The 18362-nt window shown below is 43.3% G+C and overlaps 1 protein-coding gene across 1 annotated transcript; it reads right to left on the reverse strand.

The window, feature by feature from the left end:
- Positions 1 to 11152: 11152 nt before the first annotated feature.
- Positions 11153 to 16756, reverse strand: LOC4341387 (histone deacetylase 1-like). Its single transcript, XM_015788295.3, has 7 exons — positions 16109 to 16756; positions 15593 to 16033; positions 14905 to 15135; positions 14260 to 14351; positions 14103 to 14166; positions 11606 to 11686; positions 11153 to 11478 (listed from the first exon to the last, which is right to left on the reverse strand). The coding sequence occupies exons 1-7, from the start codon at positions 16646 to 16648 to the stop codon at positions 11371 to 11373; spliced, it is 1557 nt and encodes a 518-aa protein (XP_015643781.1). The 5' UTR covers positions 16649 to 16756; the 3' UTR covers positions 11153 to 11370.
- Positions 16757 to 18362: the final 1606 nt, after the last annotated feature.

Here is an 18362-nt window from a genome sequence, read left to right on the forward strand (position 1 = left end):
AACTAAGTCACCTGCAAAACAAATTTAAATATACATGGCAAGAGTTCACAAACAAGTTAATATACTGGCAAGGCCACAATTAAACCTAAATAAATACAAGCTCTAAGCAAAGAATGGTTGTTTGTGGTCTCATATTTTCAGCATAAAAGCAAGTTTTAGTTCACAAACAGTTTGCACGGAGGTTTTATAAAGCATTTGAAGGACATGTACATAATGTAAAACATTGTGATCAACTTAAATAATTTTGTCAACATAATTATCATCTCCATGCTTGCACCATCCTTCCATGATAGCAAGTCATCATAATCAACATCATATTTATCATAAGTCATGGATCCCAATCCTATATCCATTTTCAAACATATTTGAAAACATAGAACTATACTTATGGCACACATACTATGTCGCTCATAACCATGAGCACAACTAATCGATTAATTTTAGACTCTAAAAAATTTGTACAGCATTAACCACATGATGTGAATCGCTCTAATTTGTCTTGTACCCATCAGTACCACCACACTCTATATGTTCAATGTGGTTTAGAGGTCACAAAGTAGTCTTTACATTACTTAATTCCTAGCCTTGCACCAGCACAGCAAGTGTGGATCCACCCTAGGAATGACCTAGAGTCGTTAGGTGGCGTGCCCACGCCTTAAACCTAACATCGCGGCTACGAACACGTCCGTTCCCCCAGGAGGCACTATACCATTGAATTGGACAAACTTAGATGCCCAAACTACCCCAATAAAATACAAGTAAATAGGTAGTTCCCGCTTAGACTAATTCATTCTTTCCTGGCCTACCAAAATACAAGGCCATCCCATAACTAGCAAACGTGGATGCACATTAAACAATAGTTTAATAGTAGGTGACTATTGACGAATAATCCGTGTTTGGCCGATGGTGCCAGATATGTGTTAGCGCGAACTAAGTCGATGAATACAATGACTTGGGAGATCTTCTTAGCTCCAGTACAGGTCCTAAAATGAGATGCGAGAGTGCCAGTCAGTTTGATCCTTCAACTAACCAGATGTATGAATTGAAGATCAAAGAGTCGATCGTCAGATACTAGTCCTTATTGGACACAACTTAAACTTCTTTAAAGATAAAAGGAAAAAACATAAGTCCCGATTGAACACTAAACACACTTTCCTAACAACTGACTCTTATTAACGTTCGAGAGAGATGAAGGCAACGACGAGGTCGAGAGATGCGAGATATAAGGGAGGGATAACGAGGCAAGCGAGACATGAACGGGCGCTCAGGAGTTGATTTTTTTTACTCCGCGCTGTTTTTTTTTTTTTTTGCACGTGGTTGCTCCAAATTTGTGTCAGGTAAATAAAGAAACCAACATCTGTAGCTTTTTTTATTTGTGTCAGTTTTTTAAGAAAACTGGTGTTTATTTATACTATATTGTAAAAAAATAAAAAATTGAAGATTTTTGTGCTGAAATTTTGGTGCCGGTGTTTGAGTTGGTTATAAGTTGCCCGTATCTTATTCGATGTGAGTTTAAAATAACTATTATACACCTTCTAGTCCAAACAAACCGGCCCATACCATCCCGCCTTCTCATCCCGCATGCCTCCACTCAGCGTCATTTACCCCTCTCCCGATTAATATCTTTTTTTTCCTTCCCTTTTTTTTTCTTTTTCTCTATTTCTTTAATCCGGGACATCCTGATCCTTCCAATCTCCTTTTTCTCCTTTTCCTGCTTTTTTCTCTTCCAAATTTCTCTCCTCATAAATATTTTTTAAAAAATTATAATTATTTAAGGTGTGTATGTGGCAACATTGTTACTTTACAAATGCTTCAATTTTCAGTAATTTTTTCACTAATTGTCGAAACATGAATTCGGCAATAATAAAACGGGGTAGCGCACGAGACCTAAAAGTGGATGGATGTGGAGACAAAGGATTTAGACAGGTTCAGGCCCTCTCGATGAGAGGTAATACCCTACTCCTGTTTGGGGATTTGAATCCGCCGGGTGTAGTATAGATCTGACGATCTAGTTGTCTCATGCCCCTAGAGGGAGCTCCCTGCCCTCCTTATATAGGTTGGGGGGCAGGGTTATAAGATAGAAACCTTAACCAATACGGTATCGGTTTCCTAAATCTACTTTACAATCTTATCAAACCAGGACTTTAGGCCGTTCCATAATATACAGGGAAACGTAATACCCAAGTCATGATCTGTTACATATTTTATATATATAAGTTATCCCCTATAACTAGTCGGATAACCATGCCGTGTGGGTATGGGGTACCCATAATCTCCACAGTAGCCCCTGAGACCTTCACAGTCGGAAAGATAATCTTTTCTCGAACTAGATTACTCCAAAGCCGAGTGCTTCAATCATCTTCGCCATGATCTCCCGAGTACTTTTTCCAAATCAGAAGACTGTGGAGGGCTGAAAAAATAAAGTCAGGTGCATCGACTAGATGCACCGAGTGGTTTCGATAATTGTAGTCAACCAAGCGACTTAATATTAATATGTAGCATATGCGGTGTGAATCCCTGAATAATATGATCCAAGTGATATACCGATTGCTTTGTAAAATATGATGAGTGTAACCTAAAGTTGGCTACATCATTGAAAATTCACATAGCAAAATAGCTATAAAGAAGCTTGTATGTTGTGAATAAAGAAATTTCCAAAGTATTGGGCATACGCCATGCGCACACTGCTTTAACAGATGTGCTTAAGTCCCTAGAAGACACATGGTTCCACCACACCTGGAAATATATGGCATATGTGGTATAAAATCCGAGTAAATAAACTCATAAAGGATTTACCAACCGCCTGAAAAATGACCAAGATATCTAATCAGCCTAAGTCATAATATTGGTCAATAAAAATGCACACTTACGTGGCAAAAAGCAACGATATTGTACCCAATCAATTGCTTAAAAACCCAAACAACACCTTGACTTATATAAAAAAGTCAGCAGGGCAGCTATATAAAGCTTTATTGTTTGACACCTTTTAAGATGCATTGTACCAACTCCTAAAAAGTTGAGTAACTGTGGTATAAAAGGATTTTAAGGTATTGGGCACTTGATCACGCGCACTTTGGCCTAAGCAAAAAGTGCCTAAGTCCCTAAAAGAACGTGACAGGCCACACCTGAAAATATGGGCTGCAGACATATTAGGCCTAGGCCAAAAAATATGCCTTCGACACCCTTTAAAGGATGACGCATGTAACATGCTTCCGAGTAATAAATTTGGAACGGGTGATATAGACCAAGTGTAGCTCATATCAATCGCTTATGATCTGAGTGATTATCCCTTATAGGATATTCCAAAATAAATATAATAATTAAATCCCGACTGGCGCAAGTATTCGGTTGTAACCCTTATGGGGAATAATAAATAGTCCAGTCTTTAAACATAGAAAATAGACCCATGATCATGAATCCATATTGCATGTATCCAGAGCAAGTCCAAATTGAAGGTATGATACTTGTGTTTGAGCTAGTAAGCCCCTGAGCATATAGCTTGTCCTTCTGTCGTAGTCACAATTGTCCATTGATGGTAGCTGACGCAGTTGGCATAGAGACAAGACGACCAATATAGAGATAATATTGCCCACCAGAGGTGGCAAAAATATTGGTGGTAGTGAAGATAATGATACCAATCAAAAGTGATGAAGTTGCACAGCCGTGGAGGCGAAGAAACCAGTCGGCAGCAGTCAGACCAGCCAGCAATGAATATGAAGGCGCTCAGCGATAAAGTTGTGTAGCTATGGCAGCGAAATAATCAGTCGGTGACAGACGAGGCAAATCAAAGGCGATGACGAAATCCACCAATCATGAAGATGAAGAAAATACTTGACGACGACAAACGCAACCGACATGATGAAGATGACGATGTCGGTGATCCAGCCAATAGCAGTGTAGCAACCAATGATAATGACAAAGACGCTCATCAGCATTTGCATAGTAGGTCAACCGTGAAGGTGAAATAATAAGTCGGCGAAAACATAATCATCCATTAGCAACAGCAGAGATGTCAGGGTCGATGAAGCAGAGGTGCTGGTGATGATGTCAGTGACAATAATCCATCAAATTAATGTTATAACTGTTGTAGATGCTTCATTTGGAGGAGAGTTGATGTTGTTGCCCAACTCGTCTAAACCGAAATATTTGAAGTTGTTGAAGTAGAATGTCTGCTCCGAAGCAAAGATGAAGATAATGACTCCTGGAGTTGACTCGTGGGTTGATGAATTGATTTCTTCAGCTTGACATAAAATTTGTCAAATTTTGAGCCTTGTATTTGTGTAGCCCCCGACTCTTTGATTAGTTGGGAAACAACTGAACATAGAGTCGAGAACTGTAGTTTCTTGTCGTTGAATAGTTATTGCTTGATTGAAGATATGTGTTGAAGATGTCCAAGTAGAAATCATGAATGTTGGAGAGCCACTTGTTGTAGTAAAATAATACGGCATCGCATGCCGAGATGTCGAGATTCACAAAGACGTCATGGTTGGTGAAGTAGCAAAACTTGTGAAGTAGCAGCAATAGAGTTTGCTGGTACCGAAGATAATAAAGATGAAGTCGCTCCACCATGATGACAAAGTTGCGTTGCCGTGATGAAGTGAACACGAGTCGGCGGCAACGGAAGCAAACCGGTAGTGAAGACGCGCAGTTGTGAAGATAAAAGCACCAGTCGGCGGCGGCATAACCAGTCGGCGACGGAAGACGATGATTTCCATCAGTAGTGGTAGCTGTATAAACAAGACGTAGAGGCGAGGGCACTAGTCAGCAGTAGACGAGACGACCGGCGATGAAGAAGATAAAGCCAATCAACACTGGCGGAATCATGCAGCCATGGAAATGAATAAACTAGTCGGCAGCAGATGTTGTAACACCCTAGCCTAAGACATAATAGGATTGATAGGATACTCATGCCAACAAGTTGCAACTTCTTTTCCGGAAGCCCATCTCCAAAGAACTCTAAAGTTAAGCGTGCTTGGCTTAGAGAAATTTAGGGATGGGTGACCGACCGGGAAGTCTTCCCGGGTGCGCATGAGTGAGGACAAAGTGCGCAGAAAAGACTGGTGTTGGTTTGTGAGGGCAGTCTATGTCCTATTTAAGCTGCTAGATGTAAGCGGGCCCGGCCTCGTGCAGGCGGGACGTTACAGTATGGTATCAGAACCGACTCTCACGGTTTCACGGGCGCGTGTGTCGCAGTTGCGCTGGCATGGTGCGCATGGCTAGTGTGGACCCGGTGTGGTCACACAGCATGGCACATGCGCTGGCACTGGACATGGGTGTGTCGCAGTTGCGCACGCATGGTGTGCATGGCTGGTGTGGACCCGGTATGGTCACACAGCATGACACATGCGCTGGCACTGGACACACGGACGTGGCCAAGAGAGGGAGTTCCTGGATTGGGGTTGATCGACGAGGACGTCGATCTCTTTAGGGGGTGAGGATGTAACACCCTAGCCTAAGACATAATAGGATTGATAGGATACTCATGCCAACAAGTTGCAACTTTTTTTCCGGAAGCCCATCTCCAAAGAACTCTAAAGTTAAGCGTGCTTGGCTTAGAGAAATTTAGGGATGGGTGACCGACCGGGAAGTCTTCCCGGGTGCGCATGAGAGGGAGTTCCTGGATTGGGGTTGATCGACGAGGACGTCGATCTCTTTAGGGGGTGAGGATGTAACACCCTAGCCTAAGACATAATAGGATTGATAGGATACTCATGCCAACAAGTTGCAACTTCTTTTCCGGAAGCCCATCTCCAAAGAACTCTAAAGTTAAGCGTGCTTGGCTTAGAGAAATTTAGGGATGGGTGACCGACCGGGAAGTCTTCCCAGGTGCGCATGAGTGAGGACAAAGTGCGCAGAAAAGACTGGTGTTGGTTTGTGAGGGCAGTCTATGTCCTATTTAAGCTGCTAGATGTAAGCGGGCCCGGCCTCGTGCAGGCGGGACGTTACAGATGTAGACAGCTTGCGTTGAAGATGATAACGCCTATTAGCGGTGACGGCGACGTGGCTAGCCGTGAAGAAGATAGCATCAGTTGGCGTCATAACAGGCCAACCGTGCAGGCGGTGACACCAGTCGGCGGCGGATGCGGCGGCCGGTCGGTGAAGACGTAGACGCCCAACAATGGCGGCATAATAAGCCAGCCGTGCAGGCGGAAACACCAGTCGGCGGCGGACGAGGCGGCCGGTCGGTGAAGATGTAGACGCCCAACAACGGCGGCATAATAGGCCAACCGTGCAGGCGGAAACACCAGTCGGCGGCGGACGAGGCGGCCGGTCGGTGAAGACGTAGACGCCCAACAACGGTGGTGTGACCAAACAACCGTATAGGCGAAGACACCAGTCGGCGGCGAACGAGGCGGCCGGTCGGTGAAGACGTAGACGCCCAACAACGGTGGTGTGACCAAACAACCGTATAGGCGAAGACACCAGTCGGCGGCGATGACGGCAAGCCGGTGGTGATGTTCTGACTGATCCATTCCTGGAGCGTAAGAGATAAGCTTAAAGCCATGAATCCCTTTTGTGCATATCTGGATCTGGATCCTGCAGAACAAACATATAGGATGAGTAGTATCTGATATAAATATAATACTCGAGAAAAAATCAAGTATTTTAAAATATTTATAAATATGTATTTCTCCTCTTGTCAATTTTGATTTCCCCGAGCAGATGACTCTGTACGTTTAAACACTCTGTCCGACTAGTCATAGCCCCCAAGCATCGGGAGTCGGCCTAGGCATTTCCCAAACATGCATATGAGTGACATGAGTTCGTCATTAATGGAACAAAGTTTCACGGATCAGAATTTACTACTCAGGTACTTTTGCAATTATTAAGAGCAGAAAATAAATTTATCTCATCTCTATGCTTTTGATTTATTCCGAATAATACTTAGCACCTTGCGTTACTCGGTCCATCCAACGAGCCCCCGGGTGCTAGGAATCGGCCCAAAGGCAACCATCCATTGGCAAACCAAACGGAAAGCATAGGAAGATAGAACTCCATAACTCGATAGGTACTTTTGTACTCAGATTATGTCGCAAGCAATCAAGATAAATATTATAAAAAATATGATATAACATCTGTAGCCTCCGACTCACTACTCAATGGAAGACCAATTGGTGTAGTGAGGCAGAGGAAAAGGAAAAATATCATATAAAGAATAAAATAAATGATGACTTAGCTTTATAATATTCCCCTTGGTGATGGCAGAGGTGGCCAATGTGGGAACAAAGTCGTCCATTAATAACAATGAAGACACCAGTCGGCGGCGACGAAGGCTGTCGACGGTGAAAGCGAAGATGCCCACTAATGGCGGCATAATAGGCCAGCCCTGTAGGCGGAGATACCAATCGGCGGCGGCGAAGACAAGCCGGTCGGTGAAGACGTGGACGCCCATGAACGGTGGTGTGACCAACCAACCGTATAGGCGAGGACACCAGTCAGCGGCGACGGAGGCACGCCGAGGGTGAGGTCGTAGACGCCCAACAAACGGCGGCATAATAGGCCAGCCATGTAGGCGGAAACATCAGTCGGCGGCGATGGAGGCGGCCGGTCGGTGAAAGTGAAGACGCCCATCAGCAGCGGCGAACGGTGAGGCGCAGCCGGGTCCGCATGGCGGAGCCCCCCGGGCTCGAGTGTGCATGCCTTGGACGTAGCCGGGCCAAGCTCCTGTGGTACTCGGACTCGGTGGTGTGGAGGCAGCCGATCGTGAACTTGTTGAAGGGGTCGACAGTGTCAGCGGATGTAGCCAGCCACACAGGCGTAGAGGCCCGGCAGCAATGAGCGGCCAACTCGTGGACAAATCAAGTCGACATTCTGCAGCACGGCGACAGCCTGACCACCACGGCGTCTCGGTAGCACATGTAATCAATCAAAGAATTAATCTGATCAACGGCAGCAAGGAATTAATTAAAGATAAATGTTCAAATATCAATGCGAGGTGATTAATGGGTGGCTTGAGGAGGATGCGTGTTGCTGCATGGTCCTGTTGCATAGTCATGTCCATGCTGGTGACGTGCCATCGTCTCATTTGTCGGCCATGTTGCCATCCAAAGCCTTGTTGATGACGACGTTTTGTGCGCCATGGTAGCGATCGATGATGGCGCGGGCACAGTCCCCTGCGCAGGTCTGGCAGTAGATGTAGAAGCCATGGAAAATCGGGCAATCCTCGTCGACGTTGAAGCGGCAGAGGGAACAGATCCACAACTCCGGGAGGACGGCGGGGAGGGAGGCGACGTAGTCGTCGGAGCGGAGGAGGCGGAGGTCGCAGTCGCGGGCGGCGTTGGTGTCCATCAGCACGACGCAGGACGGCAGGAAGACATCGGCGTGGCTGCAGCCGTCTCCTATGCATCCGATTAGATCGGTTTTGACATGCTTCGTGTTTGTAGATCCATCTTGCAACACCATGGCATCCTCGTTGGGTAGATTGGACCAGTAGGCTTGGTGGTGGACGAGGACGACCATCAAATCCGTCGAACCGTCGTTGCCCCGTCGTTGCCGTCGTGCTGATGCGAACAAGATCAGGCAGAGAATAGCAGCGACGATTCGTCTTGTTGAAGTCGTCGGCGGCGAGGAATCAAGGAGCTCCCAAAGCGAAGACGAAGCCGGCGACTCATAAAGTTGATTCCATCGCACTCGTCGTCAGGAAACTCGGCGTTTACCCCTACCTGGCGCGCCAACTGTCGAAACATGAATTCGGCAATAATAAAACGGGGTAGCGCACGAGACCTAAAAGTGGATGGATGTGGAGACAAAGGATTTAGACAGGTTCAGGCCCTCTCGATGAGAGGTAATACCCTACTCCTGTTTGGGGATTTGAATCCGCCGGGTGTAGTATAGATCTGACGATCTAGTTGTCTCATGCCCCTAGAGGGAGCTCCCTGCCCTCCTTATATAGGTTGGGGGGCAGGGTTATAAGATAGAAACCTTAACCAATACGGTATCGGTTTCCTAAATCTACTTTACAATCTTATCAAACCAGGACTTTAGGCCGTTCCATAATATACAGGGAAACGTAATACCCAAGTCATGATCTGTTACATATTTTATATATATAAGTTATCCCCTATAACTAGTCGGATAACCATGCCGTGTGGGTATGGGGTACCCATAATCTCCACACTAATTGAATAATTAAAATTTTAATCGATGTTCCATGTGGTATAGTAAAATACATGCGTCAACTTACGGAAGAGACACCTGATTGATTTGTGAGGCTATGGAAAGGTGTACAGGAAGGATTCTTCGTGTGATGACGCATGAAGCGAGCGGAACTACGTCAATGCTATATATGATTTTTTTAACTTTAGTTTTTCATTGTTTTGTTTGTCTTGTTTTTGTTTGTCATTTAAATTAACAAAGTTTTTATCAATGTGAAAATTATCTTCACCTGTTACAATGCACATATATTTTTTAGTATATTGTATGTGCCTATTTCTATGCATCAAGTCAGGTGTTTTACTCGCGCCTATTCCTCTTCTATTTACTAGATGAAACCCTGCACAATGATGCTGGAGTTTTTTTATGATATTAGAAGAAATAATAGCTACACTTGTATAATTTTCAACTCTAATCAACTATTAAGAAAAGCTATAAATAATTAAGATAGTGAGGTTTATAACAATTTAAATAAAGGTGGTTTGATATTGTTGTGGAAATACATAACATACTTTCAGTACGTAGCATTCTCAGATTAATCTTTGCATATAGATAACTGATGGAAGTACCTAGTAAATTGAAATTGCTTTTGCTTAAAAATAATCGGGTGGGTCTACTGCGTATACATGCATTTAGATTGAACCCACATGTAACCAATTCATTTCCATGTTGAACCAATAACCTCCAAAATGGCATTGGCTCGGTTCAGTTACATGCATGTGATTACTGAAAAATCTAGAAGAATTAAGAGAGATTTAGGAGGAGTGGCATTAACCATGGTACATGGACTCTGATCATAAACGCACTGCTCAACATCTCACTCGGGGACCTTCTCATCCAACGATTCATATGCAATCTCATCCACCGATCGAACGGCTAAGAATTAGCGATGACGTGGAACACTAAGGTTTCAGCTTTGGATCTTAACTTCATAGGAAAAAGAGATTCCACGTGGTAAAACCAATGGTTTAATCAGTCTCTCCTGTTAGATTGCACACACGTTCTTTGAACTAATCAGATTGGACGACCCCGACACTAGTACATAAATAATTTTTTTGACGTCGTAGATTCTAGACGGGCCGTAAGTGGCGCCATCTGGAAAAACTAGGCGACCAGCGCCGGGCGGTCGCCCGCATAGGAAAATACATTATCCCGTGCGGGTGTCTTAATCTAACCGCACGGGATAAACTTAAGAGAACCGCACGGAGAAATCGATTTTCGTATGTAGACCTCTTAAGCGGACCGCAGGGGAAAATACCTCTCATTTTTTCCCTCACCCACTAGAAATTTTTCGCATCCTCTCTTCCTTTTCGCTCTCACCCACTTTAAATTTTTGCACTATTCCAGCACGAATCGTAGTGCAATCCAACAAACAGAAAAGCGTCAAATACCAAACAAAAAATCACCCGACAAAGATATAGCAAAATCGAATTTATTTACCCTTTAAGTGACGGGCCCTTCTACTAAAAAACTTGGCCCAAAATATTTGGCAGGCCTGGTTCCAGTCAATTCCCCATGGGTGGGCCGGGAATTTGAACTTGAATGGCTCATCACCATTCACCAATGCCCTCAATCCGACAGCATACACACCACAACTGAGAGCAAGCAAACGGCAGCAGTCCACAGTACAGCCAAGCCGCCGTAATCAGCAGGAGCTAGATTGGCCATCCAAAAAGAGTAACAGGAGACCACAAAACCAGGAAAAATGTCCCAAGCGGAAATTAACATGTAGAAGATGTTAGAATTTCACCCTAAATGAGCACTTTTAAGAATGCAGTAATACCTAAACAACAACGAGACGCACCCCACGTAGGTATTAGGGATGAGAAGAGAGACAAAGCTTGTAGCTTCCACCAAAGTAACGCCTGCTGCCTGTCCCTATACTTACATATACATACATTGCTGAAGTCACAACCAATGGTTTGACATCCGTCTCACATTGCTTGATAGATCCAGAATATATTGCACGACTATACCGATTGCTCGACAGCAGACAGGGTTAAACTAAAGCTAATAATAGATACCACATAATAGTCAGCCTGGCATAAATGTATTGCACAAAACACCACCAGTTCGAAAGGTGTACATACCATTCGAAATTTGGTATATAACTTTTGGTATGGCATGAACTCTCTGCTTCAAAGTTGGGAGTTTCTCCAATATAATCAATGGATGATAGATGGCATCAGTTACTAAGTTTTAAGGTAGAGAGAACTATTATGTCTTCTGGTGCACCGATGGTTGATCTTGCAATTTGTTTGAGTTATCTGGCTCGACTTTCAGGGAGCCTGGTTCGTCTATGGCCATCGCACTTGCATCGGTAGGCTGCAGTTGTCAAAGAGCAAAACATGAAAAGGCAGCCGTTGTTACCACAGAGATCCATGACAGTTCACTTACGTGCAAGTCTACCTTTTGCAAGATTACAAGTTTGCACAAATAAAAGAGCACTTACAACAGTTTGTTTCGAGGAACCAACTCCATCAGCCGCAGGTTCTGTGCCCTTGGTGTTCTCTGCAGCGACCCTATTACCATCCTGCAACATACAAATAACAAGGCAAACTATTACCAACAGAGAATGATTAAGTTGAAGATTAAGTTTTCACTGATGAAGATGAAGATGAGGATTAAGTTGACGTACGTAAAACGAGAAAACCATTAGCACATGATTAATTAAATTTTAATTATTACAAACTTGACAAATGGATATATTTGATATTTTAAAGCAACTTATATATAGAAAGTTTTCACAGGAACACACCGTTTAGTAGTTTGAAAAGCGTCCTAACAGAAACCAAGGTAAAATCTGAATCTTAATCAGAAAAGAACAAGGACATCTGAAGAGAAAATTCCTTATTTGACATCTGAAATTAACAAGTTTCCTTATTCGACATCTAAATTAGATGCTTCCCTTATATTACCGAGCAATTTTTCACATCCCTCATAAGCCACTACGGACGCCACCGTTAAAAATTGCCATTAGCAGAGTTTGTCAGTAGTGTAAGCAAATGGTAAAATGCCCCTGAGCCCACTTGTCAGCATCATCTCTTATCTATTATTTTTCCTCATCTCTACAAATCTCGCTCCTCCCACCAGCCTTGGATACCGTATTGAGCTGCCACCGCACTTAACATCCGTCATGCTACACTCCACCTCCTGCTCGCCATGCCATGGTGGATTGTGACTCAACTCTGGTGCCCCTTCCTCCAGATGAGGTCAACCATGGTAAGGGCGATGAAGTTGTGCAGAGCATGTTGCAGCAGGGTTGTGTGCCGGCACTTGTGCTGCCCGACCCTGGGTGTAGCTCCTCCTGGTAGGCCTGAAATGACAAACTTCACTGATTTGGGGCTCATGGAAGAACAGGATATGAATCTCCGAATCTTTGGATACATGCCCTCTTTGCGGTCTCCAATGTGTGAGCTGAGCTAACCACTTCCTCACAGCTTGTCCATATCTTGCAGGTCCAACTACATTTCGAAATTACACCACTCTTTTTTTTTTCTCTGGTGTTTGAAAAACTTAAGCTGTGTGGTAATATTTTTTTTCCTATTTTGTCATGCATTTTTTTTCTATATTGGCATTGCCACCGAGACAGCATTGCTCTGTGGAGGCAGTAGGCAGTTGTTGCCTAGATGCAATGATCCTGTTCGGTGCTTGTGTAGCACCCGGAAGAGCACACATTGGGCCTGCTAGGTAGGCCAACATGCAGCGCTTTTTACTGTACAGCACAGCCCGAGCAGAACAGCGGCAGCACCGCAGTGGATGGTCATCAAGCAGAACTGTAAGCGTGTCCCGCTGCAGCCACTGTAGCTGCTGCGGTGTTCTACCAAACAAGACCATTGACGAGATGGATAATTTTTTTATTTGATTCCATACGAGGGAATAACACTTTTTGGTGCCAATAAAGGATTCACTATAAGACGTTAAATGATCAATGCAACAATTCTTTTACTAGAACTGCACCAACAGCAAAAGACCAACGGTAGAACATGGGAGCATCAAACTTTCACAAGTCCGAGGAAATTATTTGATATACATAACCACAGTGAATTGATAAATTAGATTTGCACTTGCAAAGAAAAGGTATTCCCTTTGCCCTAACTCGTCCATGTACTTGAAAAGTCAAATTTTGTAAGCTCTAACCAACAATGAGTCAAATTATATTTGCAAGTTTACTGTACAAAAGTTGTACCAGTGGATTCATATTCGGAAGTGCTTCCACATGAATTGGTTTTGTTGCCACTAACAATATATTGTAAGAGAAGTTAATGGTCAAACTGTCAAATTATACTTTTGAAGCCTATGCAAATCACTTATCAAATAGAATTACTATTAGAAATAAGTCCCAACCGGGTGCAAATGTGCATCAGAACATTTGAGAAATCTGAATTAAATATCTGACTCTCAAGAATCAAACAATGCTGGATCCTATATAGCTTCATTCATCTTACAACCTTAACTAAAATTAAGGGCTAAGGTTGAAAAACTAATACCAACACCCGAGGACCATAAAAGAAACCATGATACAGACAAACGAATATGGTACTGATGCATTATCCAGAAAAATGAAATTAGATTTTCATGTTGTATAGTCACATCATAATAGTTGTCCTTTACTTCGCTATGATGATTCAGCTCTTCCAATCCTTAGTGTTTAATTTGAAAAGTTGAGTATATAAATTTCAGAACTGTCGCTACAGCAAGGATTAAAATTCAAAATATTCAACATCACAACACATCAACTCACAATTGATGTCTTTCGCAGTCCACGGCTATTTAATATCAATATGCTCTCTGAAGATGCAACAACCATTCAGAAAGGAACAAACAGCAGAATACACTATTCATGAAAGAAAGTATAGCTGCTTACACACCTTTGAGCACACATTAACCATAACAACTGTCACCACCAGCACATAACATTACTTCAATGAGTTTTAATAGAAAAATACCTGATCTGCGGCATCTGTTTCAGCAGACTCTCTCTTAACTCTCACATTCTGAATACTGCTCCTCCTAAAAGACAAAAGGATATACATCAGACCATGTCATATGATTCTAACTGCTAGAATCCCCTGAACGGTTACAGAACTGAATAGAAACAAATACCTTCCTGAGTCATCCAAAGGTTTGACATCATCCATTTCCACATCAGAATCAGCATGGTGCCTTTCATCAGGATCCTCTTGGTCTTCATCTTGCTGCACGAGACACATAGATGTAACTAAGCGAAAATCCTTCCTCTCACTTTCGAAACTACATCCATAATCAATATGGGCATGCCACTGGGCATCTTACAACACTTGTAAAGTTTCAAAGCTATAAACTGAGACACATCAGACAACTGGTCCTTATGCTAGGAATTAGTAATTTAAATTATATGCATTCAGCTTGAAAATTCAAAGTCGATTTGAACATTATTAACAGAATGTGAAGTGCCAGCATTAGAGCACACATGACAGATTACTTCAAGCATGAAAAAATCTGCATAGATAATCCATACCATAATATAAAGCTTTTGACCATAAAACAAAAAAAACGAACTTTTCAAAATTCAATCATGTAAAAATAACTAACCACCTGTCAATTTGGCATTCCTGATATTTCCGGAGCTGACATTTACAATTCATACAAATTGTGAAATATTATTATTTACAGCAACTACTAGAAAGACGCCTTATACTCCTTTATCCTTGAAGCTGAGGAATTCTACAGGACAAAAAAGAACCATAATGCCAATAATTTCTCACTCACCTCAGGTAGCTCAGCCTCAGGGGGTCGCTCTTGAAATTGGACGCTAGGAGCATGTCGAAGTTTTGAAAGATTATCAAGAAGTCTTGATCTTATATCATCCAACTGCTGGCGTGTGTTTTTGTTCTCCATGTTACTTGGTGCAACATGAAGTGTATAATCTGGACCAAAGTACTCAAAATACTCATTTGGAGGCATCTTGTCAGTGAGCTCATGACCAAGTGCAACTCCTGTCTGCATAAACATAAGGAGAAAAATAAGACCATACGGGAAAATAATGATTACAATAAAAGAAACATGCGTCTAAAAGCATTAGAAGCTCAAAGTATTTCATAAAATTCTCAGACAATCATTGGTTATATACTGTTAGATTTCAGTGATTAAAAGTACAATAATTATCAAACAATCCATAGTAGTTCATCACAGAGTGAGTTGTGCTTATTAGAATAGCTATAACAGTTTGAAATGATTAACAGAGGTTTTTTTACATAAGTACTTATAGATGTGAGTCGCTTAGTCAAAACAGTTGTCCAAGGTGCTACATACACATGTCAGGCATAGTGCCGGCGCTAAAATGGATGCTAGAAGAACTATGCCATTTCATACATCTTTAAAGTTAATAAATTAGTGAAGGCTCTTCAAACAAAAACAACAGAGAAATGTATGTCCAGGAAATGCCCCTGATACATACCTCATAGCACCAACACCGCGCAACATTTCTTATGGTATACCCACCACCACCAAGCAGCAACAGCGGGACATTGAAGGACCTCATGAATCTCACGCATTCCGCGTGGCCCCTGATTGACAGGTTGAAGCAACCCAACCTATCACCCGACAGAGAGTCCGCACCGCACTGGAGCACCACCGCGCCAGGGCGAAAAACCTCCATCACCTTCCCCATGATCGGCTTGAACAACGACTGGTAGCTCTCGTCGTCGATACCGTCGTCCAACGGGACATTCAGAGAGTAATACTTCCCCTTTGAGTGCCCAATATCGCGAATGTCCCCGGTCCCCGGGAAATAATCCCCAAACTTGTGGAACGAGACCGTCATCACCCTGTCCGTCGTGTAGAACGCCTCCTCCACACCATCCCCATGGTGGATATCGATATCCACATAGAGAACACGCTGCAATACAAAAACAATTAGCACACCCAAAACCCTAATTCCGCAAGATTATTAGGCTCTCCAGCGCGAGAGAACCTGGTGGTATTTGAGGAGCTCGAGGATGGCGAGGACGATGTCGTTGACGTAGCAGAATCCCGAGGCCTCGCACTTCTTGGCGTGGTGGAGGCCGCCGGCCCAGTTGATGGCGATGTCGTGGCCGTGGTTGAGCTTGACGGCGCCGCCGACGGATCCCCCGGCGTAGGTCTGGCAGAAGCTGTAGAGGCCGTCGAAGACGGGGCAGTCCTCGCCGACGTTGAAGCGCTTGAGCGCCCGGATCTGGTCCTGCTGGGTCTCCGGCGTGACGGAGCGGAGGAAGGCGACGTAGTCGTCGGCGTGGAAGCGGCAGAGGTCGCGGTCGCGCGCCGGGTGGGGCTTGAGCACCTGCATCTGGTCGAGGAGGCCGTAGTGGGCGAGCAGCGCGTGGGTCATCCGGATGCGGTGCGGCTTCATCGGGTGCCCCTGCCCGTAGTAGTAGTTCCCCACCTCCGCGTCGTAGAAGTAGCACACCCGCCGCTTGGCCCCGTCGGCCCCCGCCGTCGGCAGCGAGTTCCCCCCGCCTCCGGCGGAGGCGTCCATGGCGGCGGCGGCGGCGGCGGCGAGGAGGAGGAGATTTTTTTTTTATCTCTTTTTTTTTTCTTTTCCCCTCTTTGCCCTCTCCTTGGGTTTGGGTTTGGGCTCGCGGGCGGCGTTTTGAGTTTGGAGGGGAGGGGAGGAATAGCCGAGATGGGATCGTGGGCCGTTGGATCGTGGAGAGACGCGACGTGGGCCGTTCGATGCTTTCGTGGTGCGAATGGGAGAGCGTCGGTCGGGTGTAGTAGAAAGTTCCCGAGCAAACCTGGGAAACTCTGGAAGCTTTAGACCCCGTTCATTTCCTCTGGAAAAGGATGGATTAAGTTTTGGATTTTCGTGACACGCTTTTCAAACCACTAAACGGTATGTTTCGTGCAAAAACTTTCTATATGAAAATTATTATAAAATATCAGATTAACCCACTTTTCAAGTTTGTAATAATTAAAACTTAATTAATCGCACGTTATTACCACCTCGTTTTACGTGAAACACTTAATTTTCATCTTCATCTTCATCTTTAGGAGATTCAGACACCACCTTATACTCCAAAACTTAGGTAATCACAAACCTCAAATTCCAAACGAGATTTTGGTTGAGTGGTGTTCTTTGAGGAGGGGTTAGGAATCCCTCTCCTCCGTATAAAAGGAAAGACGGATTAACATTGATTAATTAGATATTAGCTTAAAAAATTAAAAATAAATTAATATATTTTTAAAACAACTTTTTTATAGAAATTTAAAAAAAAACAAATCGCTTAGTAGTATGAAAAAACGTGCGCGCGGAAAACGATAAAGTAAAGGTCGCAAACCTTGAATTAAGAACACATCCTTAAAGTTTTACTCCATCCATCTACTTTTGATAGTCATATTTCCAAATCTGAAAAATTTATTTTTGATAGGCATATTTCAATCCAACAACCTATCATCTTAATGACTTTCTCGGATTTAATGCATGACTCTCTATTCTTCCACACATGATTGGCTACATGAGCATTGAGAAATGTAAATATTAATAAATCGCTTGTTTACAAGGAATGACTAGTACCATGTTTAAATGAATGATAAGTAGAATTGCTTATCCTTGGTCTGTGTGCCAAGATGAAATATTACTATCAAAAGTAGATGGAGGGAGTATTTCAATTCAAAAAATTGTAAAAGGATTTTATTTTTTGAAGAGATACATTTTTTAAGGGGGGAAGGGATTTTATTCTTTCGGAAAACATTCATTGTTGCACCGTTTGAAACAAAGGAATGTCTGAATAGTACTCACTAATGTTTGAGGTCATTTCCTCCGCTCTGTGTTCCATAGGAAAACAAAATCCCATCACAACTTTGTGCAACTTGTATTGTACAAACTAGAGAGAAATATTTCCTCCATCCCAAAATAAACCAACATCGTACTTGAATGTGACAAGTATAAGGTTGGTTTATTTTTACACGGATGAAGTAGGTCTTGGTACCCTATATTTACTGTCCATTAGAGGGAAAGAAATTCCTTTATCCCAAAAAAGTCATCTAAATGTTCATGCCTCTGCATTTTATTTCTTATGTTTCAGAATTGCTTTCTTGTTTCTGCTCTATATTCTGTTGGGTTCGAAACGGGCCTAAAAAGTTTGCCTTTTGCTACAGTTTAGAATCAAAGTAGAAAGTGGGACAAATGAAGTTAAGACAAAAAAAAAGGTAGGAAGACTCCAAAACTTCAACCAGCATCACTCCGTTCG

The sequence above is a fragment of the Oryza sativa genome, chromosome 6 (genome assembly GCF_034140825.1).
Source record: "Oryza sativa Japonica Group chromosome 6, ASM3414082v1".
In the NCBI taxonomy this organism is placed as follows: Eukaryota; Viridiplantae; Streptophyta; class Magnoliopsida; order Poales; family Poaceae; genus Oryza; species Oryza sativa.

Bases quoted from the DNA above. Each gene is read 5' to 3' on its own strand.
- LOC4341387 (XM_015788295.3), bottom strand. From the start codon at position 16,648: ATGGACGCCTCCGCCGGAGGCGGGGGGAACTCGCTGCCGACGGCGGGG. The intron at 16,034-16,108 runs GTTCTCTCGCGC...TTTGTATTGCAG, and splicing joins AGCTCCTCAAATACCACCAG to CGTGTTCTCTATGTGGATAT. The intron at 15,136-15,592 runs GTATGTATCAGG...ATGTTTATGCAG, and splicing joins CGCGGTGTTGGTGCTATGAG to ACAGGAGTTGCACTTGGTCA.